General features: G+C 40.3%; 1 protein-coding gene across 4 annotated transcripts; it reads right to left on the bottom strand.

Moving 5' to 3' along the window:
• Positions 1-4,803: 4,803 nt before the first annotated feature.
• Positions 4,804-25,868, bottom strand: letm1 (leucine zipper-EF-hand containing transmembrane protein 1). 4 transcript variants are annotated; one of them, XM_034562926.1, is made up of 15 exons: positions 25,492-25,851; positions 21,673-21,730; positions 20,645-21,125; positions 17,357-17,500; positions 16,871-17,008; positions 16,242-16,445; positions 16,026-16,145; positions 15,399-15,530; positions 14,656-14,814; positions 14,311-14,409; positions 13,753-13,782; positions 12,613-12,747; positions 12,313-12,506; positions 10,701-10,857; positions 4,804-10,158 (listed from the first exon to the last, which is right to left on the bottom strand). In XM_034562926.1, exons 1-15 carry the CDS (start codon positions 25,568-25,570, stop codon positions 10,009-10,011), a joined length of 2,280 nt encoding a protein of 759 aa, XP_034418817.1. In that variant the 5' UTR covers positions 25,571-25,851; the 3' UTR covers positions 4,804-10,008. The 4 variants fall into 4 exon arrangements, with proteins under 4 accessions (XP_034418817.1, XP_034418818.1, XP_034418821.1 ...); XM_034562927.1 differs by having other exon boundaries at positions 10,701-10,839; XM_034562930.1 differs by lacking the exon at positions 13,753-13,782 and having other exon boundaries at positions 10,701-10,839; positions 25,492-25,868.
• Positions 25,869-26,629: the final 761 nt, after the last annotated feature.

Here is a 26,629-nt window from a genome sequence, read left to right as displayed (position 1 = left end):
AACTTGCCTTCTCTCTACTGACCAGCAGGGGGCGACTCCTCTGGTTGCAAAAAGAAGTACGATTGTATAGAAGTCTATGAGAAAATGACCCTACTTCTCACTTGATGTATGACCTCTGCGTCCATACGCCTCTGCGCCGGCACCGTCCGTAAATACATAAATCCCGATCTCAGTAATTTGGCACAAGCGTCCATTTGGACTCAAAGATGAACTGAATACAATTTGGTGAAAGGTCAGTGTGAACGCTGGTCAGTATATATATTTTTTTATTGTGGTGGAAACTTTTGAGTGAAATCTACAATTAATAAATGATTTTAACATATCTATAACAGAATAAATACAGTACAGCATTAAACAAGGACTTAATGAATACATTAAACATGGCAACTATATGTATCAGAGCTAATAGCATCAGTTTAGCTCCATTTCAAATATAGCCATAAACAGATCAAATAAACAGCTGCTCGGAAAAAAACAGAACCACAGAGAAACGTTGTTAAGAGATTTATTGCAGTTTTATTTCAAGCGATATGAACAACAGCGTGATCACAGAAGCTTCTGAACAATCCAGATGTCTCAGATGTGTTCGGTTCTCCTTTGTTTAGGAGCAGAGCATTTGTTACATCTTCAGACTCATAAGCAGAGCAGACAGACAGCAGTGTGCGGTTCATACAGGGGCGTGGCTTCAATACCAGTGGATCTTTTATATTTTTAATTCTTTTGTAACCTTTGTCCAGATTTAAATCTACTTGTTCTCGCATCTAGAGTCTCCGTGTGAAACAACAGTTACTATGAGCACATTTCCCATCAGGCTGTGTTTAGTCCCAAACTTTCTCTCTGTCCTTTCCCAGCTTCCTGTCATGTGACATCATTCAGTCGTGACTGTATGTTGATGCCAATTAGACATTATGATGAAAATCATGATTAAATGTACATTCCTGACACCTTTATCAGCTTTTATATTATTAATAAATATGATTATTACAAAGCCCTTAAGATGCAATTAAGGGGAGGGGGTTCTTAAATCAACATTTCCAACCGGCACAGGGACCTGGCAGCTGTTACGTTACCAGTTAGCACCAATGTGATTGCGTTTGCAATTAAGCGCTAATAAACCCAGACATATAGAGACTGGCAAGTGAGCAAAGTGGAGCATCTAACTGATACAAAAAGAGTGAACATCAGTGACTAATAAATGCTAGTGTGTAAATAAGCAACATTTGCTTCACAATAACAATTTCATAAGATTGTTGTGTATCACTTGTTTTTACAGCCAAAGAGATCTATTAATGCAGCTTTACATAAGATCATACAGTCTGACAACTGACGGAAAATTAAACAAAATAACAAGAGAAAAGCAAAATAAATAGGAACAAAGTGTTAAATGATAGTTTTCCATGAGTGTACAGGTGGAGAGGCACTGAGGGCAGCAGCGTGAGGAGTGATAAGGCGCTCTGCTCTGCAAGATGTAAACCCAAAGTTCACCCACACCAGAACAACAGTTCCAGTTGAAGGTCAAAGGTCAGAGGGATGGTGTGAAAACATGACTTCAACTTTAATTAAGAGTTTAATTATACTTCCGTTGACACTTTAGATGTGACCTTCCTGCTTCTTTCCTGGATGTGTTCTGGTCTCTGTTTCTTTATTTCCCTTCACATTGCTTATTGTTTTCCTTTTGATTGTGTTGGTCTGATGCATTTCTTTGCCTTGTATATTGAACGGTTTGAATTGCCTCGGTGTATGAAAGGTGCTAGGCAAAAAAAGTTGCCTTGTCCTCCTTTTTTTTTCCTTCTGCTGCACACAATGTAAAAGAAAGATGAAAAGCCTTATAAATGTTTGTTCAAACAAGAAACTTAGTGGAAGAGAAATCTTAACTTTGCAGTTAAACCCACATTTTGTCCAATCGAAGGCCTGACAAACATAATAAATAACATGTCGTTGCACTGATGTTCCAGAAGATCTGAAAGGAAACACTGGACTTTCAGAGGAAATAATAGAAAACGTTACAGTACATAATCATGAAGCACCTGTGGTGAGATGATATTTCAGCTGAGAGGACATCAGCTGTGTGTTAGAAAAAGTCTCTTCTTCTTCTTCTTCTTGACTTCTAACAGTACAGGAGGAGTCTCCTACTGGTGCTACTGGTCCAGTCAGTTTACATATCTGAGAACACTGCAGCTCCCAGATCAGTAGCAGTGAGGAGAGTCTCAACACTGAAATGTCCGGGCTGACAGTCTGTGGGTGTTGTTTCTCAGCAGCATCAGCAAAACTCCCCCAAAATGTGAGATTTACAACATTACACACTCAGGTATTACAACATTATGGATCTGTACACCGGCATGCAACAAGATGGTTATGTCTTCTTCAGCATGCAGTCAGCGATGCAACCTGCTGCTGCACAAGGAGACGTCTAGTGAGCGCCTTCACTTATTTACATTAAAATGTTACTTTAAAAGAAGGCCTTCGACTTTGTAGTTTATACAGCAGTTGGGACCTAAATATGCAATTTCGATGATGTGGATTGAGAAACACGTACGTAGTTTTTTTTTTGACTAAATAAGAGTATCTCTGGTAAGTTTTATTCATGTAAACATCTCATCCGGAGCCCATATTTATCAGAAAGACAATTAGGTATTGGATCTTTCGAACATTTTGTAGTTGCAAAACCTTTAAAGCTACTGTGAGGAACTTTATTTCTGTGTTGACTTTGGCGGTCCCTGTGGACGAAAGCGGTAGTGTTTCAGAGCGCCAGAGTCCCGTTAGATAATCTCTCATTTTACTGCAGCGGGGTCTGACACTCTGCCCCGCTCAGTCCTGGTTCCGGTTATCTTCTGCCACCCTTCCCTCCAGCTATATTAATGATGTATGAATGAGGGGGGAAAAAACAGGGATGACAACATAGGAAGTTTGTTGAAATGGAAACAAACGACAAAACAAACTGGAGTGTGTTTGGAAATTTTCATCAAGAAAGCTAAATTAGTAGAGTACATAAGTCATTTCTAAGAGACTTAATTAACTGTCTTAATTTTTAGGCATATGGGAAATAACTAATACATTTAATAATCCAGTATGTTCCCTTCATGTCTGGGACAAAAGGCCCCTCAGACTCATGACAAAATTCAAAACTTCAGAAACTTCCCTTTTAAATCTTGTAAACAACAATACCTCTATTTACAGAATATTTAGTGTGCAAAAATTATACATTTAGTTTATCTTTAGCCGAGTACATCTCAACTTCTAAACAGTTCCTAAAAATATACTAATGATCTATAAATTGAGCTTGAAAACTCTTTTTTTCTGCAGCACCAGAATAATTCAGTTTCAGGGTGAAAACATTATTCCGAACCTTTTCTGTGAGCATTTTATCTCACACATCCGCATAACAAGCCTAATCTCAGGCATCATAATCTCAAAAATAAGAAGGGATTCAGGACCCAACCACATCGTGCACACACAGAACTGTCAACATTTTCTTTGAGCTTTTTGAAGCCACTCAAAAGTCCTCTTTTTTCCCCTACTCCCTCCTCCTCTGTAATAATCACCTCAATAGAAATATCGTAGCTCAAAAACTCCCTGAAGCAGACGTCACCCGTCCTGAGAAACTTTTTGATGTTTAAAATCAAATGTTGTGAATCCAGTTTTTTTTTCTGGAAAAAGCACTCCAAAAGAGTTGGATTTTACTAAAAGTTGCTGAATGTGAGTGAAATGACCACGTCTGACTGGATATGCAAATATTTAGAATCTACAAGGCCCAAAATATTGCTGTTTTCCATTCAAATCCAGTGCACGACACTGAATATTCCTCATTCAAGAATAGATTTAAGACTTTCCTGTTTGATAGTGCTTATAGTTAGGGCTGAATCAGGTTTGCCCTGGTCGAGCCCCTTGATATGCTGCTATAGGCTTATAGGCTGCGGGGGGATGTTTTAGGATACACTGAGCACCTACCTCATCTTCTCTCTCTCCTTATGGATGAATTTAAATCTCTCCATTGCACCTTATTAACTCTGCTTCCTCCCCGGAGTCGTTGTGACTTCACGTCTCATAGGGTCCATTGGACCTGGAGGTGTCTGATGCCTGGTGAACCGGCCTCCCGCGTTGGCCCTGCTGATGCGCCCCGCCCCCCCTCCTCTCTACCTCCTTCTGTTTCATGGATTGGAGTTCCATTCATACTTTTTCATATTCATGTAATGTGTTTATGTAACTTTGTAATGCTGTTCATTCTGTACACATGACATCTATTGCATCTGTCCATCCGGGGAGAGGGATCCTCCTCTGTTGCTCTCCTGAAGGTTTCTTCCCTTTTTTCCCTGTCAAAGGTTATTTTTGGGGAGTTTTTCCTGATTCAATGTGAGGTCCTGGGACAGGATGTCGTACGTGTACAGATTGTAAAGCCCTTTGAGGCAAATTTGTAAATTGTGATATTGGGCTATACAAAATAAACTGAATTGAATTGAATTGAATATTCTTTGCAGATACACGACTACCTGAAACACAGATTCAACTTTAAAGGTCTTAAAGGGGGGCTCGTGGTTCCTGCTTTACTCTTTTAAAATGGACGATAAAAATAATAAAGTCTGGTTGCATTCCAGCAACAGGAGGAGGGGTAGTGAGGCTGGTGAGGACTTCGGGGGGAGGAGTGACAGAAAATGGGTGAGTGGAAGGGGAGATGACACACACACACACACACACACACACACACACACACACACACACACACACACACACACACACACACAATCTAAAATAGACTGTATGAAAGTGACGAGCGATGGATGAAAAAACAGGACGAAAAGAAAAGAATCCAGGATCATCTGTAATTTATTCAACACTCATGATTTCATTTTGTAAACGATGTTTCTTTACATGAACGTGTTTTTTAAAAAAAAAAGAAAACTGATACTTCTCATACATTCGAGAGTCAAGTTCAACTAGAATCAAGTCCAATCCAGTCAATTCTTAAAGAAGATCTTTTGGATGAAAAAACACCCCCCGCAAAAAATAATTTGATTAAATAAATAAATAACATAACTATCTCAAAACCAAAAAATATCCAGTAGGCCAATTTTTGTATTCTATTTGCATAAACATAACGTAGTTATACGGCAACATGTTTCATCTTTCTCTGAAGTTTTTCTTTTAAAAAGCTGAAAAGAGCCACGCCGGATCCCCACTTTCCTTTCCAGCGTTCATTTGAACACTTTGTGTCGGTTTGTGTGGCGGCCCGACACGAGGCTTTCAAGTGACTCTTCGCTGTGTGTTCAGACAGAAAGTGAAGTGCACTTGTCTTTCAAATTCTTCAGACAGTTGCATAGCAATGTGCATATGGAATCGACGAGAGACGACGAAAAAGAAGCAGAGTTTCTGCCTGAACACACCTTTTTAGAAAAACAAGTTTCCTGATGGTGGCTGCACTATTATTTAAATGAAATTAGTCCATTTTTGCAGACCTGACAGAGGTCCGAGCTGCTCCTTTAACTCTCTATACGTCGACGACGACAGAATCCTCACCATGTTTCATTGACAACACACTGCGGATTCTGCTTTCAGTCTCCAGCTGCTCTTTTTCTCTCCTCTTCTACCTCAAGAGTAAACTCATATACTTGTATCCTGCAAAAAATATATAATTTGTCTAGTAGGGAGTGCAACAAGAGTGGGAAAGGTCCCGTACAACGACCAACGACTAACCCTGACGTCAGGAAGAATCCACACGTTACTTTTTTAGTAACGTGTGGATTCAGTTAGAAGTTTCTCGCTGGCAGCATGAGGACAGTTCTTTTCTATATAATACAAAACGCGCTTGATCCGCCTCAAAAAAATGGAGCAAAGCATGAATGACTTATTGCTATTAGTTTTGTTCTTCTACTACACGAGGTCCGCAACTTTGTCTCCTCTCACACCGCAGGAATCTCTTTTAGGACGGTTTTGTATTTATCGTAAGATCACAACACGCTTCTTCCGAAAACCTCACGTTCACACCAAACGGAGTCCAGACAGTCAACACACACACACACACACACACACACACACACACACACATTATCAAAAAACAATAGTGCATTTTACACAGAGGCAAAACTCAGCAGAGGACAGAAGAACGCAAGCAAACTTAAAAAGATTTTTTGAAATCAGCAATTTTAAAAATGTCAAATTAAACTTATTTAAGCTTGCTGACAAAACTCCATCTGTTGCCCACGGTTTCCTTCCTTTCCTCCTCCCTTAGGTGGTAGTTTTAAACATAGAGCAACATTGTTGCCCACGGTTTCCCTCCTTTCCTCCTCCCTTAGGTAGTAGTTTTAAACATAGAGCAACATTGTTGCCCACGGTTTCCTTCCTTTCCTCCTCCCTTAGGTGATAGTTTTAAACATAGAGCAACATTGTTGCCCACGGTTTCCTTCCTTTCCTCCTCCCTTAGGTGGTAGTTTTAAACATAGAGCAACATTGTTGCCCACGGTTTCCCTCCTTTCCTCCTCCCTTAGGTGGTAGTTTTAAACATAGAGCTGCCAGCGGTGACTTCTGCTCCTTTTACTGCAGCCAGTTCTTTTTGTAAATAAAATAAGCAAACAAAACGTTTTATTGTTTTTTTAGCCATGTTCAGTGAATGGCTTGTGGTATTCTGATGATACTCATATCAGGGCTACTTCATGTCCTCCATTTCAAAATGTAATCGTTTTGCTTTCCCAGTATTTCTTGAATGCAAATGTAATATAGCATGTGGGAAATAAGACTATGGATGAAATAAATTCCTCACAATGAATATACAGCGGAACATGGAGTGACATCACAAAGAGTGAGATGATATAATCTCTGATCAGCTGTATACCTTTTTTAATTACTTTAAAACAAATGTCCTCTGAATGATCAACACCGCTGAACTGTTTTTGTACTTCGGCAAACAAAACGAGCACTTTTGTGACGACGCTCAGAAATTGCAAGCGTAAGAGCGTTGACAAGGATGGTCGACTAATTGATCAACAGAGTATTAATATTTGTCTCGTAATTGTAAACTAAATTTCTTTGGGTTTTTTCGACTGTATAGTGAAAACAAAGGTTTTAAAGATGTCGGCTCTGGTGCTGACAGGTTGTGATCAGCATTTTTTACAATTCTCTCACATTTGACAGACTAATTTAAGTTATGCACACCGCCTCCCCCTCTGACCTTTGACCCCTTCGTGCCTAGAAACAGTGGCAGTGCTGCTGACGCACACAGCGCTGCCCTGCGCCCGACCCGTCACACCTCCTGCCAAGTGTCATCGAGAAGTTGTCACAACGCCGCCGCGACGTGTTTACAGCAACGGCTGATTTATGCGTCCGAGAGCGTGCCACGTCCCGCCGGACCGTCTCCAACCTAAACACAACCCTCCAGTGGAGCTGGCTTTGGCCCATGTATGGGGCGAGTGTTTACCCAGCGCCCATCCGTCTGACTGGGCCCAGGCGACGCAGAGCAGGCAGCGCCGGTTCCTGGACTGGGACGGTGCCTGGCGGGAGGCGAGCGGGACTCTAAATCATCCGGATTCCGGGAACGGATTAAACGGAGCGCCGTCCACTCTGCGTTATCTTAAGCACCACTTTGTCTTCCTACACGTCCACCTGAGCTCCTCTCCGGTTACCGTGGAGAAACAGCCACAGAGGACCACAAACTAGGAGGATGAACCCTTCACTGGGGGGGTTCACACTGCAAGCAACATGACGGACTACTCAGCAGGAGACTTTTTTATTTCCTGCAAAGATGAGCAATGAACCCCTTGTTCATAAAAAAACAAAAAAACATCTGATCAGATGTTACAAGAGTGGTCAATAAAGCTGTAAAAAATATATTTGTATTTGATTGTTTTCAATCAATCAATGACTTGATTAAAGTAGTAATTTAATTATCACATTACAAATGTCAACAAACAAACGACTTGAAAAGATCACGTTAAAGGAAAAGCGATACGTTGATCGTGGGACGTTATCGGGATAAACGTGAATATCGTAACACGAGTGACTTGGAAAAACTTTCCAGGTCGCTGTGATGGTCGAGAAATTAAAAAGCCTGATTTAAAAAGAAATACAAGAATTAAGAAAGAACAGACTCACAATGTTTCCATTTATGAAATATAAATCTATTTATCCTCAATTTATGGAGATGAGGCTTATGATTGACAAGAACCTTAATTAGGATGATAGGATTGTTTTTGTTGTTGTTCACCGTTAAAAAGGTTGTGCGTCTTATCTGTGATATAATAAAAACATTTGTTTAACAAAATATACGGTTATAGTGATTTACAGATTATTTTGGCAGGATAATCGGTGCATAACATTTCTATTTCAGGCTCTTGAGATGGCAATCTTTCTTTAATTTTGATATATTCAACGATTAAACAAAACAAATGAAATATAATCAAAATAAACATTCGTTGCCGCCCCAACTGGAATGTCCTGTCAAAGACACGCTGGCCAAGCTGCTTGCAGTGGGAACAGTCGAATAAATGCCAACGGGCAGCGAGATGACCGTGAAGGTCAGTAGTGGACTGGGATATTATCGGAAATCACTCCGTCTGTGTTTACAACCCACACAGTGTAAATAACAACAAACACACTGAGGACTCAGTACCTCAAACCACCTGATCTACACCTGAAGGAATCTCAAAAACTATAGTACATCAAAGTAAATCCTGAGTGAAAAGAATATCAGAGCTCCACTATCTCCTTATAATGCTTGAAAATAAATACACAACAGTATATGATCCATAATATCTGTGTATGATCCATGATATATATATATATATATATATATATATATATATATATATATATAAGGCCACGTTGCATTAAAAACTAAAAAAAGGTTATTGCGTTACTCATGTGCACAAAATAAACTACTTAACGTCCCCATTAAGCAATTTCACCCTCTGAGCAGAAAACATCCGAACATCTGGATACCTTTTGAAACAGAAACTAGTAAAAAAAAAGATCCAACTCTACAAATACAACTGATCTATAATTGATTGGTGGGCTGCTTTGGTGCCCCCGCATTGATTATTATGATCCTCAGGATCCGTCTGAACTGGTTTGTTTGTTTGAGGAATAATCAGAAGCCGTTATTAAATGTGCCAAAGTGAAACTTTGGCATATTACAGAGATCTATTGAACACAACAGGAATATATTTGAAGATATGTGCTACAATGTGACACAAAAGACAATTACGTTTTAAGAACAAAATGAAAAGAAATTACAGTCGTCATTTTAATATGAATGTTGCCAACTTCAGTCCGTGGCCTTTTGGACAAACGCTTCAGCAGCATGTATCCTCCATTGACTTGTGTTTTTGTGGTAATAATGACCGTAAAACCATAATTATTTGTTTTTGGGACTGTTATAATAAACTCACATTATTAGATGTTTTTGAAAGAACTTCTAGGTTGTGTGCAATTATATATTTTTGTTTGCAGCCACCGTTCTATCCTCCTTTAGCGAGCAATAAGCTACCCTGTCCGAGCCATTTAGAAAAGAAAACAACAGGTCACTTTACAATGTGGGAGTAGAATGAATAAACAAAATCAAAAAAAGGGAAAATAAACTGTGTGCTGATGGTAATGACGATGATTCTCACTGTGCAAAGTCCAGAAATGATCTCTCATTTCTCTGAGATGATGACATGAATGGAATGAAATGAAATGAAAGGCGCTCCACCTCAAGCCTTAAACAATCATTCTCCTTATATATATTTTCCCAAACATAATTTTTCTGATCAATTTGCCATCTTTTAAGTTAGGTCATTAAATTGAGTAAAATTACACAAAACCAAATGTCAGCATATAATACATGAACAGTCCAGATGAGATTAACATGATGGCAAATCTAGGTGTATTTTTGATTTTGTGAATTCTAAAAAGGCAATGTGCCTTTTCCCCCCCCATTTTATCACAATTAATTTTTTTGGAGTTCAAATTTATGGGGACATTATATTGCTGCTCCCCCTCTTTTTTTGTTTTACAATGCTATGTGTCTTTATGGAAAATGAGTTAGCTGCGTGTGGCTGCCTGTTCCTTCTCGGCCTTCTCTTTGGCCTTTTCCTTCTCGATCAGCTTCTCCTCCTTCTGCAGCATCACCATGATGTCGGCCACCTGAGTGGTGGAGATGTCGATGTCCTCGTTGTCGATCAGTTCCACCACCTGGAATAATAATGCAGGACAGAAGGAATTAATTAAAGCCTTTTAAATATTAAATATGAATGTATGTTAAAGAAATCTGCTGTGTTTTGATCAGATTTGACAGCCAACAACAAAATATCTTGTGTTAAATAACCAAAGCTTAAACCTTGTAAAAAGTACAAAATTAAATAGTATCAAGGATGTTTACATACCTTTGACTTGAAGCAGAAGTTTGACTCTAAATAGAATAACTCCAGTGTTCAACTCCATTAAATTAAGTATAAAATGTATCCTATTAATCAATCAACTCATGACTAATCATTAGCTAACAACCACATGTAAAATCCTGATCTTAATATTCTAACATAAATTCAACATGCACTGACAATGTGGCAATGTGTTAAATCCAAATTGTGCTCGTTTACATGGAAAATCACACCACTGATCCATAACAAACCTTTTTTAAGCTTTTTCTCTTTGAAACAAATCTCAAAAACGATTTGTATCTGGTAATTAGAGAAACTACAACATGAAAAACACAAATAATGTTCCCGCCAACATACTTTGATGACGTCGTCGATGTCGATCTTGCCGTCCTTGTTGTCGTCGAGGGCCTCGGCGATGCTCTGCAGCTTGTGCTCTGGAATGTTCTGGATCTGCCGCATGACGGCGATCAGCTCGCCGATGCTGATGAGGTTCTCCCTGAAGGCATAGAACAGACTGCATACAGGAAACGGCGTGTAACCAAATGCAACGGAAACGTGGTGGAGAAGTCTTGAAGGTCCATATGCTGCATTTCAACGTTCCCAGATCACACCAATCAAAACTATTATTATTTTTTTCAAGCTTAAATTTCATTTTAAATCATTGCAGTCTAAATGTTAAGGTCAAAACTGCCTCAAAGTTAATTCATGCTGAAAATGCTATTTCAAATTATTAGTCGGGATGCACCGATACCGGGCCAATACCGGTGACAATGGGATAATTCTATGTGTCTATACGTTTTATAAATGATGTACTAGAATCTTAATTCCTCTTTAAATTTTGACTAATTTGTTGCTTACCAAATCATTTTCGACTTTGATCTTATTTCATTTCGCAAAGTTAGGAAAGCACTGAGTAAGTCCGGCCTGACGTTGCCCGACACATAAAAGGATGATCCCATGATGAACCGCTGGTATTAATTACCAAATCGGTACTCGGTTTCGGCCGATACAAAGTCGGACCGGTGTGTCCTTAATTAATAGATGATTTTAGATTATTGGTTTTTAAAGCAGGTAAATATTCTTGCATTAAAATATCGTCCTGTGCGGTTTTTTTTAGACATCTAATATTTGCTAATTCTCAGTAGAGGTCACACATCCCTCACAAAAACTAAACTAAGTTAAACTTTATTATCAAATCAAGCAGTTTGAGTTCGATCTTTGTAGTCAAACTGATTTCCTTGATTAGGAAACATTCACAGTTTATAATTTTAACATCATTTTGGTGTCGGGAGTAGAAAATAGAAGCTGGTTGATCTTTTCCAGCAACATTTTCAGCAGCCGATGCTTGAAAAACCACAATGCAATGTTAGCATATAGCAAGCAAACAAATGGCAGTTTACCACAGTTCAGCTTACCTTTTGGCAGCAATACATTTAATAAAGAATAATCTGTAAATAAATTAGGATTTGGTTTTATATTTGGGAACTAATAACTGTCATTTTACTCTTTTTTTCCGAAAAACCTGTTGTCCCTTGTTTCACCATTTTACAATGAAAGTAATGATGATGAAGATGATGATGATAGTTACAGTATAGTACGAGTCCAATATTTAAAAAAACAGATCCCTTCTCAAAAACAAGACGTATAAATAACATTATAAATTAAAACAACTGATAAATATATGTCATGAAGGGCCAAGGAGATATTCTTAATCCTTGCACTGTGTTGATTGTTGTTGTTAATGTTATTGTCTATTGTTGCAGCACCCGCCATGACCCATTCCTTGTATGTGGAAATACACTTGGCAATAAAAGGTTCCGATTCTGATTATATAACAAATATCAAATATATCAAACCTATTACCTGTAAACATTTGTCTCAAAACGTATGTACATTAACAACTCGGACGTCTCTTCTGAACCACTACGGGCAGCAGTGTGGTGGCTAGAATAGCACGCTCAGCTCTTACCCGACAGGTGGGGTGGCTCCAACGTCCACCTGGCCGTCCAGGATGACCTTGTCCTTCTCCAGCTCCCCGATGATCTTGCCGATGCGACCGATCATGCGGTCCACTCTCTTGGACAGACGCTGGCTCGCCTTCGACTCCTCCAGTGCCTTTTCTTGACCGGTCTTAGAAAGCTCCATCTTAATCTCCTCCAGATCCTGGAAAACACAACACATAAAAAAAAAAAAACACAATTGAAATACGTCACAGAAAACAGGCAAAACAACGCACCTCGCCTCTCTGTTTTTACTACAGGTCAGGCACCTCGTTGTATTCCTGGACATCGTCCTTCAGTTCTTCGAGCTCTTCTTTCTCTAGAGTCAACAGCCTCTTCTGGTCCTTCAGCTTTGTGCATGCATCACTCAACAGGTCAATCTCCTCTTTGGTGATCTCCTCACCCTGGAACACAAACATACGATTAGAGCGCTGAAATGTCAGAAACAACATCCACCACTTGGAATAAAACTTCCTTTTAAAAACACAATATGTTCTTAGATGCAGACTAAATTAAAACTACTTCACAGAATACTTTTCAGATACCAAATGTTAAACAAAATGGATACACAGTAGGGTCAAAAGGTCCATCAACCAAACCACATGTGCATTTAAATACAAACCCAAATAAGAGACCAACCTAAACACACAAAAAGGATAAAAGAGGGGAAGCTCTAGACACTGGGATACTCTCCATTACCCTGAAACACGGGATGAAGAGAACTCTGTGGAGCTATAAAAGCTATTAGTTAGAGAGGTGAAAGGTTCAACTTGGTCAGTGACATCGCCAGGATGGATGCAGAAGGAAAAGTGGAGGAGAAGTCCTGATAGATGTGGTCGAAACAGAATTTGCAAATCCTATTTAGAATTTCTTCAACCTATTCAGAGCAACAGATGAGAAGAAATGCTGGTAGATGTTGACCATGACTTGTCCGCACGACTTGTTTTATTTATTTTTTTAAATAGAAGCCTATATTTTAGGCTTGAATGGTCAAAAATATCACATTCTAGTAAAAAGAAAAGATAATAATAATATCATTTGATTCCAGTTCCAGTGTGATTTGTCTGGACTCTTCTATTATTGATCTTGTCTGCGTATCCACCTATTAAGAAACCACAAAGCTGAATTTGAGCATTTGTGGTTTGCCCTCACTTCTGTCAACATTCATCTCACCAAGCCAGTAAAACCTGGCATGTTAGAGCTACTTGAGTAACTCAGAGTTCTCACTCACTTTTGATCAATCTGGCAGTCAGAAATAGTTTTTTTCTTTATGCCAGAATCAAATGCAAGTACTGTTTCACCCTCATCTGGGGGGGTCGGCTCAGAGAAAGACCAGATAGTGTGCGTGCAGGGATAAACTGGTGAAGCTGTGAGGGTCTTTTGGGAGGAGAGACATCATCAAACCTAACCTGGAAACATTGGCGCTGGAATCTCTGCCACTGTTCAAATTGCGCGGTGCCGAAGGCGCAGACGTGATCAACAAGTGAGTGACAAATAAATGACAGTGTTGGTTATAAATCAGTAAACAAGAAACAGACATTTAAAACATTTATGTTATGTAAAAAAAACAGCTTTAGGAAGGACAGAGTGTGTTGTTTTCTCTTTAAAAGCTTACCAGAAACTTTAATTTCCAATTTAAATGTAAATAAGCAGCACTTAAAAAGGCTCAATGAGTAGGATTTTCTTTACAAAATAACTATGTACAGATAAGGTGCCAGATCGTGAGCACTCGTGCACGAGGAAGCTACAAAAATGACAAACACAGCGCCAGGAAAATCCAAAAATAGTGAGCGGACAAAGCTCATTACAAAACAAGAGGGAATCTAAGGTTGCAACCTAATCCCTTGTTGAGCCGGGGAGGAGGGGCTAACTTTGAATGTCGTGGTTACACAACCGACAAATCCTACTCGTTGAGACCTTCGACACAAACCTACTGATCCCACAGACTGCATGTATGGAGACATTACCTTGAGCCCTTCTATGACAGGTGCCGTGTCCCTCAGCGTCTCTGAATGAGCAGCCATGTCAGCTTTGACCGGCTCTGCTTCGAACTCCAACTCACTCTCCTGTAGAGGACGGAGATAGAGGCAAATGATTAGTCAAGAAAGTGGAAGAAGTCTTATAATAAGAAAGCTTTTATTGTGCAAACACCGCATTTGTTTAGTTGAAGTTTGCACAAATAAACACTTCACGAGCTGGTGTGGAAAACCGGTTTATCAGGCTGGGAAATCGTACCAAAACACGGTTACATAGTACTCTGTCTGGTGCCTGCAAGTATCAAAACTGTTCCATAAGTATCATTGTATTGTTACCCGGGCAGCCTTCTCTGCAGCGTCCGCCAACCTCTCCATCTCCCTGTCCTTGTTGTCCTGGCGTATGGCCGCCTCCTCCTTTAGCGTGGTCTCCAGCTTGGCCTTATTGTCCACTTTGGAGAGCTCCATCTCTGCCACCATCAACTGGGCCTCCTTTGTCTGGGAAGAGAAGGATAGAGTACTAAAAGATAGCTTTTTATAAAAATTAAAAAGAACATAACCACAAACAAAACCTTAAATGCCCACGGCTGAGATGCAGCGCCTTACATTGCTGGGAACTGAAGCCGTTATCGATGCTCTGATCAAAGCCACCAGATTCCTTTAACAAATACGGCGATTTTTCTACCTCGCAAAACAGGGGAGCTGCGGGTCTGTTAGTTAGTGTTATTGTGTGACTTTGGCGTTTTAAAAGGTTAGTTCAAATTCAGGCTCATAATTTATTAAAATGACTGTTTCTGTCAATGGAGTCTCGTGGCTTTGAGGAGACAACATAGATGGATGTAACCGTTTCAGTTTCCCGTCACAAGGGGCTGTCTGGTCGAAAGTTGAAAATATTCTAAATAGAGCGTACACGTTTTTTTGTGTCCAAAATACGTCCACAGCAGTACAAAGCTTTGCTCTGGTGCTGGTACTCCTGTTTCTCCAAACTGGGGGCGCAACGACCACCATCTACTGTAGTTAATAAACTGACTATGGATGAGTACATCATACAACCCCACATCCGGACTATCCCTTTAACATACCACCATCTCGGGCAGCGTCTGCAGTGTGGTCTTCAGCTGGTCGGCGGGGGAAAGGGTGTCGGGGAGGAACATGGCTCGAGACAGCAGCAGCAGGGAGGTGGGGATCTGCTGCTTCAGATGAAGCTCCAACCACTAGAAGAGCCAAATATAACGGGACAGAGGTTTATGACGAGCATGTGATCAAACATGGACAACAGTAGCACCATTTCAAATCTCCTTAAACATCTATGAAATGACTGTTTGAGTCTATATAACCTCTGTGAACGAGAGAATAGAAAAATATTGAGTTAGCTTCAGATTCTTCTCAGACCACAAATAGATTAGATTAGATTTTGCACGTGCACATTACTTTATCATTTGTTCATAAAAGCATATACTTTTTGACCGAATGCAATCCAATTTAAAAATGTTATTATCCTCTTTCAGAAAAAAACTCAAGATCAATCACGTCTGGTCCGTCAAACTTCATCACTGACATTTAACAGTGAAGATTTAAATAACACACCAAACACAATTAACTTTCTTAAGACGAGGACATTTAAATTCTGTAACTGAGGAAACATGAACACATGGGCGCCAAAGGGTTAAATCCTGAACGTATCCTCCATCTCTGTTTGCTTTGGTTACCTGGATGAGTTGCTCCCTCAGTCGATCTTCTGTGACTCCGAGAGACCTCATCCCTCTGGCGCGACAGGCCGCCTGCACCTCGTTCACGTTCAGACTCTCCACGCCTTCATCTGCGATCAGCTGGGAACCAACAGAGTGCACACTGAGCTTCTGATGGTCGACCACCTTCCATTCTAAACCAGGTCCGACATATAAAAGTAACTACGAGGCTCATACCTTGTCATCTGCACGGATGGTCCTCAGCTTCATGATCAGCTGGAAGCGGAGGAAGTTGTTGGTGCCGATGGACTGGAGCTCCAGGAGACGGCAGAGAGCCACCAGCTGAGGTCGGGTCAGGTTGTCCAGAGTCAGTTCGTCCTCGAACAGTTTGGAGAATCTGATGATCTGCTCGTTACTGGGACGTTCTCCGGAGTCCCGGATCTACACAGGTGATAAAGGACTTGTAACTCATTCTGGACGAGGCAAGTCATATGTGTTAAAAAACTTAAACAGTGAGTGATTTATTAACGCCGTTTCTGCCCTCATTACATTTTCCCTTCTCACCCACAAGAAATATTGACATGAAACTTTAATATATTAAGTGTACAGGAGTTATATTAACAACATTGCAAAATAGAAAAGCAATAAGAGTAAGGAATCAACAACAAATTAGGTGAATATACTCAAATTAATCAAGTTTTTCTTATAACTGTTTAGAACAAAGATATCAAAATGAAGGCTGAACGGTCGTGTTTTACACTATTTTACTTGCATAGAATAAACCTTTCATTGTTTCCACCACTAGAAGGCAGCACTGAGCCGGTCTTCACTCATTTCAAGAGGCCCTGCCTCAGCCAAACACTGACCTTCTGGAAGAAGGTGGAGAACTCCTCCGTCGCGTTCCCCTGGGCCGCCTTGTTCCGCAGAGCGATCTCCTCGATGGTGTCCTGCAAGAACTTGGCCATCTCCAGTTTGACTCGCAGCTCCGTTTTCAACCTCTCCTCCTAAAACAAAAGAAATAACTCTTGATGATAATTATTACAAAGGACATTTGTAATAATTAAATAGTAGGAGGGGGGGGGGGGGGGGGGGGGGGGGGGGGGGGGGGGGGGGGGGTTAAATAAAACAAGCAATTTTAATAAATGGCTTTGGGCTGACCTATTAATCGCAAACATAATCAGCAGATTGATGGATGATGAAAATGATCGTTAGTTTGCAGCTTTACTTGAGCTACAATGTGGACCTAAAACTGGCCCGCAACTTTTAACTGCTACAAAAACTTGCTAATTAACAGCATTGAGTTCATGCATCTTGTCTGCTACAGTCAGCTACAGTCCAAATATGTTGATTACCTTCTTCGACTTTGTCTCGAAGGTGGACGGCAGCATGTTGGGGAAGAGTTTCAGAGCTACGGGGAGCAGGAACTCCATGAAGGGGACGATGATGAACACCAGGAAGGGAAGAAGTCTGAAGACGTCAGCACACGTTCTGAGGAACTGGGGAGAGAATCAAATAAAAAATGAAAACTTGGAATTAGACTGGACTGGATATGAGAACTCGTGAAAACTGTGGTTATCTTAAACGCCCGTGGTTGGTAATAATAAACTGATGCCGTTGGTCTGCTTGTGATGCACCATTCATTTCCCACCAGGCTGAAGTGTGTCCCTGCCGCCAGCAGAGAGCAGCAGCGAGAGGAAAAGCCACCATGTGAAAATGTTTACCTCATCTTCCTTTGTCTCTCCATACAATCGCCCTGCTCAATCCCTCTAGCTTCAACAGTCAGCACTTTTAACCCCGTCCCCATACATCTCCACGGCAACAGAAACCGCCTAATTCACGGGTGCGTTTTTTATTTTTGTTGCATGGAGCCGTAGACCAAAGTGAACATTCTGCCTCACAAGGCTCAGAAACGGTTCTCTTAAAGGCCAACAGGAAGCACGTTTGTTCTGCACAAACCTGAACAATCCTTAGAGTGTAGAAGTAACAGGCAAACACTGGTCTGCTTTATTGTATGGCTGTCCAACCGTGGCTTTCTGACCCAAAGACTGGGGGCACAATCCCCAACCAGCCATCTACAGAAATGTCCCTGAGGGGAGAAGGCCAGAACACGAGCCCTTCTTTCTCCCCTCTTTCCACCTGCATGTCACAGGACCAGTCGGGTGAAGGATTTAGGCCAGCATGAGTGAAAAGGCCTTTGTCCACAGCCCCATTGACATGTATATCATCTCCCAGAGTTCCACATCAAGAGAGGGAGGAGGACGGGGAGGATGGGGACAGATTAAAAAAGAAGGAGCCTTAAAACGGAGGCCTGAGTATCGTCAGTGAATATGAAAGGAGGAGATTAATGAGGCAAAGGCAGTCCAGGTTACTAGGTTAGATGAATGGGGCGTAGATGTACTCGGGACATGCGCTCCAAGGGAGTCAGCTGCATTTGAAAAGGTGCAGATGGGTCCGTGGTGTGGGTTTAATGACAGTGTGTGTGTGTGTGTGTGTGTGTGTGTGTGTGGGTGGGGGGGTGGGGGAGAGAGAGAGAGAGAGAGAGAGTTGAATATGATGTAATGCTGCTACTGTGACCTTTAAAACTTATTTTATGTGATTTTTTTTGCATTCATTTCCAAATTGTGATATATACTGATATTGTCAATTGACTGTATGTACGTGTGCACTCAATTAAAACTGTATTAAACTGAATTTCATTCAGAAGTTATTCAGATAATCATAAGTCTTGTAACTCAATTTCTTCATAAATCTTCCTAAATCATCACCTAAAAATGTGTCGTCTGGGCTCATCTTGGAGCTTTTATGGTGATCTTCTAAAAGAAGGTCACAGGGAAATTTACTGAAAAAGCTCTTCCTTGTACTGTTGGGCATGAGAGGCCTTCATTGTCATCACGTGCCAGTAGGACCAGTGAAACTACATTTTAAACATACCGCCGCGTCTGTCAGTGGACGTGAAGGTTGATACATAACGCTCTCCTGAGGCTCTAGATAATCCAATCAAATATGAATATAAATGTGGAGCTAAAACACCATTGCCAAGATAGTCAATCGACAATAACTTCTATCAGACCCTTTAAGGGCCGATAAACCACCATTTAAAAAGGTATTTTTTTGTCCTGAATACGTTTCAACTAAACGTTGTGTATTCTGCGTCTGCTTTGAATTTGTTACTTTAAAACCGTGTTATTAAATTAGGTTGTCCACATTGGTGAATAATCCACATGAGTAAATAATAGTGATAACAGCACCAATTGAAATTGAATTACACTCAGATTATAACATCAATCTAAAAAGCAAACAAACGTTTTAACAAGACATTTCATTATTTCACATTCTAGGTTATGCAAACTTTTTTTGAGAAGACAAATAAATTAGCTTTTTGCTACTTAAAGGGATACTGTTGTAGAAGCCACAACCACTGAAACAATGTTGGGAAAGTTTGGCTATGTATTAACTCGGGGATGAAGCTCAAGTCAACAACTTCCTCGGTCTGTGCTATATCGACTAAGCAGCGTGTTCCTGCTCATGGAGCTGGGCCTCATTTACATAGTGCAGAGATCTCAGCTTTCTGGCTCAATCACTGAGGCATTTATTGCTTTAAATCGACTACATCCACCGTCAACACTGATTTGACATACACATAAAAAAGGTGGCGAATTTTCCCTTTTAATTGAGAAGTTATTGACTCAAAGCTTGAGTCAATAAAGCTTCTTCCTGACACATGAAGCTTCTTCCTGAAGAGCTTTAAATCAGGCAACACAATCTGCTGAGCGCCTGGCAAGCAAACACGCCAGTTTCTATAATTGATCCCATTAAGTTTGAGAAGCTGTGGATTAAACATTACAGAACAAGGTCCCTGGGCTGTCGGACTTAAGCCATGCACAGTCATCTATGATCTCTAAACTCATGCTGGGTATCCACTCTAGAAACTCTTGAGTCAGACCGGAAAGAAACACTGGCTGGACACAAAGTTTAACTACTTCTGTTTATGTTTAAATGTAATTGTTGGTAATCGGACTGACCATTGAATGGTTTCTGCTAAAATGACAAACAGAATACTATGTGTTCTTTCCAACGTGGTCAAAATGTACCAGTAATTTAAGTTTGCCCTTAGTTACTGTAGCTACACTCGTCAAGCTTTCTAATCCCACACGTCACACATAATGCGGTTTACAATAGTAACCATGACAAATTATTCACTTGAAACTCTCTAGCTACATGAAATGCTTGAAAGCACCATCTTTGGCTGTCTTTTTTAAAATCTTTTTAGCTGACTCATTTGGAGACAAACCCCCTGAGAAAGAGTCTCACTTGTGCACTTGATGACAGCATGCATGATGTTGCACTAAAAGACAAGAGGCTAAAGCTGCACGTCCAAAGCCCCCCCCCCAAAAAAAGCATCCACCATGCAATACAAACATTTTCACTTTGAATACTGGAAGTCAACTCTGAGTCTCAGGATGCTCACAATCCAATCGCGGAACAATGTTTTTGTAATGGGGTGTATGAATGTATGAAAGCACGTCATACAAAATAAATACATTAAATAAAAACATTATTTAATTAAACAGAGTTTTGCTCTCCAGAGAAAGCCTTTCATGACAACAGGAGATCTATACTTTTTCCCCTGCAGACCTCACCTGTCTCCTCTCGCGGCGGGACAGCGGGTGTCCGTTCAACACCCGCCACAGCATTCGCCCTGCAATGGTCGTATCGATCCACAGCAGCCTGAAGCCGTGGTAGTAATGCTTGACCTCGTCTACGACCCACTGTTGGACTGTCCTTCTCACAGGCTTCACATCCAGCGTCGGGCTGTACACTGGCCCTCCTTCCTCCAACTTCTTCTTCTTGTCCTTTAACGAACGCAGCGACTTCTCCACCTTGGAGTCGTCCCACCTCCTCCTCGAGGTGTGTATCCACCGAACACCAGTCACGTCCTGCGGTCGCGCTATCGTCCAGTGGGCCCCCGTTGTGACTGCGGGGTACGCTGAAGAAGAGGCCCCCAACACAAAAGCACAGTAGAGGCGCTGTGAGTCCGGGCTCTGGTAGGGTCCCACATATCCATCTAATGAGGGGACGGAGGAACCGAGTGAAGACACGTGGGCAAAACTGCCAAGTCGTCTGAGGGAAAAATGAAACATTGAAATACAGTTTAATGAAATACAATATCAGCCATAACATTTTTTTAAAAACTCAAAATAACACCCTATTATTAAAAAGATTTCAAGGAGCACAGAATAAAAGCATTTCAATAATCTGGATATTGATTAACAAAATTCTGGTAAAAAAAAAGAAAATAAATCATAGTACTCCCTCACATTTATGAAAGAAGCATGTCTGCATGTTTCATTAAGGTACAATTTTAATTTTTTATTTTTTAGGTAAAATGTGTTTTGTTTTTTTACATCTTAACAGCAGAAATCACAAAGCTTTAAAAATGTAATCTTGAAAATGATGTTTGGAAAAGTAAAGGTGTACGAGGTGGCGAAACACGAGGCAAATCCCAATTGGAATAAGCAAAAGACCTCTGAAACTGGATTCAAAACAGTAATTGTTATATTGTACTGCATACTTTATAAAGTCCTACGTCTTCATATAATATAAGTTATTTTCACATGTTTGGAGGAAATATAGATATTGAAGGAGCCCCCGCAAGTGATTGGCTTACGTTTGACTGGAGAGTCTGAGAGCTGTGCAGTTGAAACAGGCTCCATCTTGTACCTTCCCTGAAAAGGAAGAAGAAAACAAAAGCAAACAAACATGAGTATCTGTGTTCTGCTAATCAGCTATTAGACACACAGGGGGACACAAACACACACACAGGGAGTACTCAGGGATATTGTCAACCGCTGTTGGTGAGAATGAGCAAATTCAGTAGCTATCCACCAGTTTCTGACAAGTCTGATATTAATGCCTCATTTAACTGACACAAGCAAAACCACCCAGCGCGCCTTTATCTGGTTATGCATTTACATGATATGTAGTGAAGCCACTCCTAACAGCGTTTCTACGAATGTATAACCAAAAGTCGGTCGCAATCTTGCCTCAGGCTTCACTAATGCAATACCTTTTATATATGTTAGGCACATGGCTTGAACAAGAAGGATTCATTAAGTCATCCAAAATATTAAAAGAATCACTTCCAGTTCTTTGTGATGAATAATTTTCTCTTGTAGTTACATGTTTATGTTTTTCTACATCCAGAGATTAGCTTTGCTATACTTCAAAATGGTGTAGTGTATGCAATCTGTACAGATCTCTGGAAAGTAAATGGTGTATTTGTCTTCTGCTCATGTCTTTCCACTAATCAGTCTTGGCGGGCAGGATATTCCCCCACTGTGAGGCTCCCAAACTCCAGAGGCCCACTGTCAGTGTGACACACATGAAGACTAAAGGCGGAGTGGTGAGACACTTCCAACCAATCACGTCAGAGCACATGGCCTAACCACGCCTCTCCTGTGGCTCTTACATGGCATGCTGGAGTAAATCCAGTAAGGCCTGGTTGAACATGGCTGACCGTGGCTGGTAGGCCAGAGGACACAGAGTTTACTGGAACACTGTCACCTTTGTAGCTGAAAGGCCGACTACTGTAGCACAGAAAGAACACCCTGGAAATACAGTAGATTACCAATTACTCCAGCATCCACCTGAGCTGTACTAGCAGTCCAGAATCAGCCTCTGATCCTCTTGGGGTTTTTACAGTTTTGGTTTCACATTCGCGGCTCTTTCAGTCCAAGATTTGTCACATTAGGGAGATCATTTTGTAATTCTGTTTATTTTGTAACAACTATTAGACATCACAATGGAGATACTTTGGAGGTTTTCTTAAAATCTTACTTTAAGGATGACAACGTCATAGAAACATGACATTTGAAACTACATTTAAAAACCTGAATAGGAGCTTTGAGAAAAGAAATTGCATTCAGTACAGCTCTACACATATATATATACATACACACACACACACACACATATATACACATGTATATATATATATATGTATGCGTGTGTGTGTGTGTATATATATATGTATATATATATTCACACACACACACACACACATATATATATACATATGTAGACTTATCTTAAATTGTTAACTTCACCTGTCTGTACCTTTTAATTCTCGGTTTCTCTGGCAACGGGGGTTATTTACTGATGTGTAGCTGCATAATTGCATAATAGAGAGATCATGACTCATGAAGATTTTTTTCTTCAAGCTGTAATAGAAAACCCAAGTAGGTTTACTAAATTTATAATAATAAACATGGGAGATCATCTAGATCAATGTTGATCAATTGTATCTGGTATTTTTCCCTGTTGAAACTCTTTCTCTTTCAGTGTGTGTATGCGGAGACTGCAGTTTGTTTTGACGTATGCCTGACTGTCTGAGAATGCAGCTTTAATGAGCTCTCAAATATCGAGCGTCTCCTTTCACAGTCGTCATAAAATGTAAAGTTTCTGGGTCACGTCCCCTCAGACGACCCTCTCAGGCACACTAACAGTTAGTGTGTAAACGGTGCTCAAACAAGACTGGTCTCAGCTGGAGAAAGCACATAAAATGAGTAAACGCTTTAAATATGAAATACACTACTTCATATTGGTCACAGACACTAAAAGGACACTTACACAGGTGCACATGTTATCGTTTCCCCAGTTGTTTATTGTGTGCTACGATCTTTACTACTTCTGACCTTGCAGCCTTCACTTGATGACTGCTTCAAATCCACTCTGCTAAGAGACTGCATACTGGTCAATGTTCAACAGTCATTGCGGGACCTTGGTCGGCATGTAATGACACTCAGATAACCACGGACATGAAAGTAGAATTGGTTAAGATTAGCCTGTCTCATGTGGAGTTAAAAGAGGAACTGACCTTTTGTTGTGGAAGTGACACAATTTGTCTGATAGGCTGGGCCAAAAGCCAAAAGCTCAGCCTCACTTTGGCAAAATGCCTTTATGACTCTCATCTATTTATAAGCACAGCTTTAATGCACTGACTAGAGACATGCAGACATAAAACTATTTCTTATGCGGCTTGTCCACTCACTGAGATACACACACAAAACTACAACAACGAACAAAAATTTTTTTTTTTTTGTTGCAATTGTAGCACTAACTTTGTAACCTTGTATAACATAAAGCCTTTATGTGATTTTACATCCCAATGTTGCCACGCAGTATTTTTTGTCATTTTCTCATGATTTTATTGGGAAACCATTAATGGATATAAAAAAGTCATACAGGTGTGTCTGTCAGTGGGTGAAAAATATCTGAAAAAGGAAGGTGCAGCACTAATGCAAAAATGATTGCTCTGTGATTAACAGCTATTTCCACAATGCATTTATGCACCCAGAGACAAGTGAGAGGACAGCTACCATGGTATAAACAGTGTTCTACAAACAAAATATACATTATATCTACAAATAATACAAGAATGTGTCAATACTCCTTTTGATTTCAAAACTATTTCTTATGTGGCTTGTCCACTCACTGAGATATGTGCTGGTTACAGTCTCACAAATACGAAGTGCTTCCTCTGCACCACGTCATAAGATTAATAGCCTACTTTGTGTTTATGTTGGCCATTGGTCAGACAAAGAAAGTGTTTTTGCATTTGTGAAAAGCTTTGAGCTCAGATAGCACAACAAAAGGTAGCACAAATACCTTTAGTCTCTTTGTGCCAGATATAACACAAAGCCTCTTTTCCACTTTGTTTGAGATTAAATTTCTCTCTGTGTGGTCTCTGACATATACTTGTAATTGAAATACTAACCTTTGACACGTTACAGCATAATCTAAATAGTGAGATAACCCCACAACATCCTCACTGGGCTCTGCATTAGCAACATTTCCCAGCCTTGTCAACGCATCGGCAATAAACTGATGACCAAGATCAAACTGTGCTCCACACTTCAGCACAACATGGAACAATAATAAAGCCATCTTGCTTTACATCCGGGTATCTTGTGGAGGGTGAGCAAACAGACAGGACACAACAACGACGAGCATCCTCGCAGACTGCAGTAGAAGGAATGGGGCGCTCGCCTACAGACGCTGTCCTCAAATAACCCGAATCCCAAATCGTGTCTTCTGCCCTTTTTAAAAAAAATTCTCACCAGAAAAACACAAAAGGTGCGGGGCCTCGAGCCCAGAGGTGTTAAAGCTAAACCTTCCGTGGAACACAGACGTTATGCCAAGAAGCCGACGTGAAGCTTAAAAGAATGAATGGCAGGCGGTTAAAATATATATATATATATATATATATATATATATATATATATATATATATATATGTTATCCTGTCACCTTGAGTCCCCCACCATCTTCCCTGAAAACCCAAACAAGGCCCATCCGCCTCATTCCTACGTTAAATACAGTCCTCTTGGTGCTAATGTGATGACGTTGATTAAGTTACGTCTTGGCTCTAAATACACAATAAACAGGTAGTGAACTGGAAAGTAGCAAACGAACATAGAAGCCTTACCTTTCCTGAATTCGTTCTTCAACGACCTGGAGGTTTTCATTAAAGGTGCCCGAGACCTCGTAAACAGGATTAACGCCATGAGGCTGTCTGAAGTTACCTTTTTTTAACAGTTAACACGCTAGCTAGCCGGTCAGCTAACTAGTTGGTTCAAGATGTCGAAAACAAAATGAGCCGCGGACCTGGTTCATAGAAAATATCCCCCTAAAAAAAGCCCTGGTGTACTTTTAAGAAGCTACGACGCATGTATAACTGTATATCGGGAATTGTAGCTCCATTTCATGCCCTTCCCTTCTACGTAGTTGACAGTTAATTCGACCAGGCTCACGAGTGACGTCAAGCTGGTGTTTGTGTGTTTGTTAAACAGCTCGTGCGCGTCTGGTGAGGAGCAACTTCCAGTACGTTTATAAAATAAAAGCCCGTGTTTCCGAGTTGTGGAGGGTGTTGCAATGTGGTTGTTTAACGCCTATGTCTATGTTTTTTTCAATGCAATTCATTCGAGAACTAATATAAAATCCAATCACAACATTGCTTTATTGTATGATGCTGTAAAATGTCTGTTTTTGCCAGATCCAACGTGTAAAATATCTTATGAATTAAGGTGCTTTATTGATACAAAAAAAACATTTACATCCAGCATTGCTATAAACTAATCCATATCATCTTGACTATTATTGCAAAAAAGTCAATACTTACTTAGATAATTAATTGTTTTCACATAAAATATGGACATGGCACGTCACAGCTTCATAAATAGAAGGTGCTGGTTGGTTTCCTCTGAAACATATAATAAAATGAATACATTGTGTTTATTTTGAAATCTTTTTATCTATTTATTCCACTTTAGATTAAAATGATGGTGCAGTTATCATCCATTTTAAGTTAAGTGGGTAAGAGGATCCACTGATTACTACTTACTACTGAAAAAAAGCTGTCACTCGATGAAGACTTTAACATAGGAATAATCTTTTAAGTGAAAAACTATCTAAGGCAACACACAATATTATCCTTTTATTAACTCATACTTAAATGACATGTGCACATAGGGGTTTTCAGATCAATTCTATGTTTAATTCCCATCTAGATTGTGCAGCCTAAAGATGACCGTAAATATTAAATGTAATTAATCGTCATTCCACTT

Source organism: Cyclopterus lumpus, chromosome 22 (genome assembly GCF_009769545.1).
Source record: "Cyclopterus lumpus isolate fCycLum1 chromosome 22, fCycLum1.pri, whole genome shotgun sequence".
NCBI lineage: Eukaryota > Metazoa > Chordata > Actinopteri > Perciformes > Cyclopteridae > Cyclopterus > Cyclopterus lumpus.
This window is presented reverse-complemented; position numbering and strand designations above follow the sequence as displayed.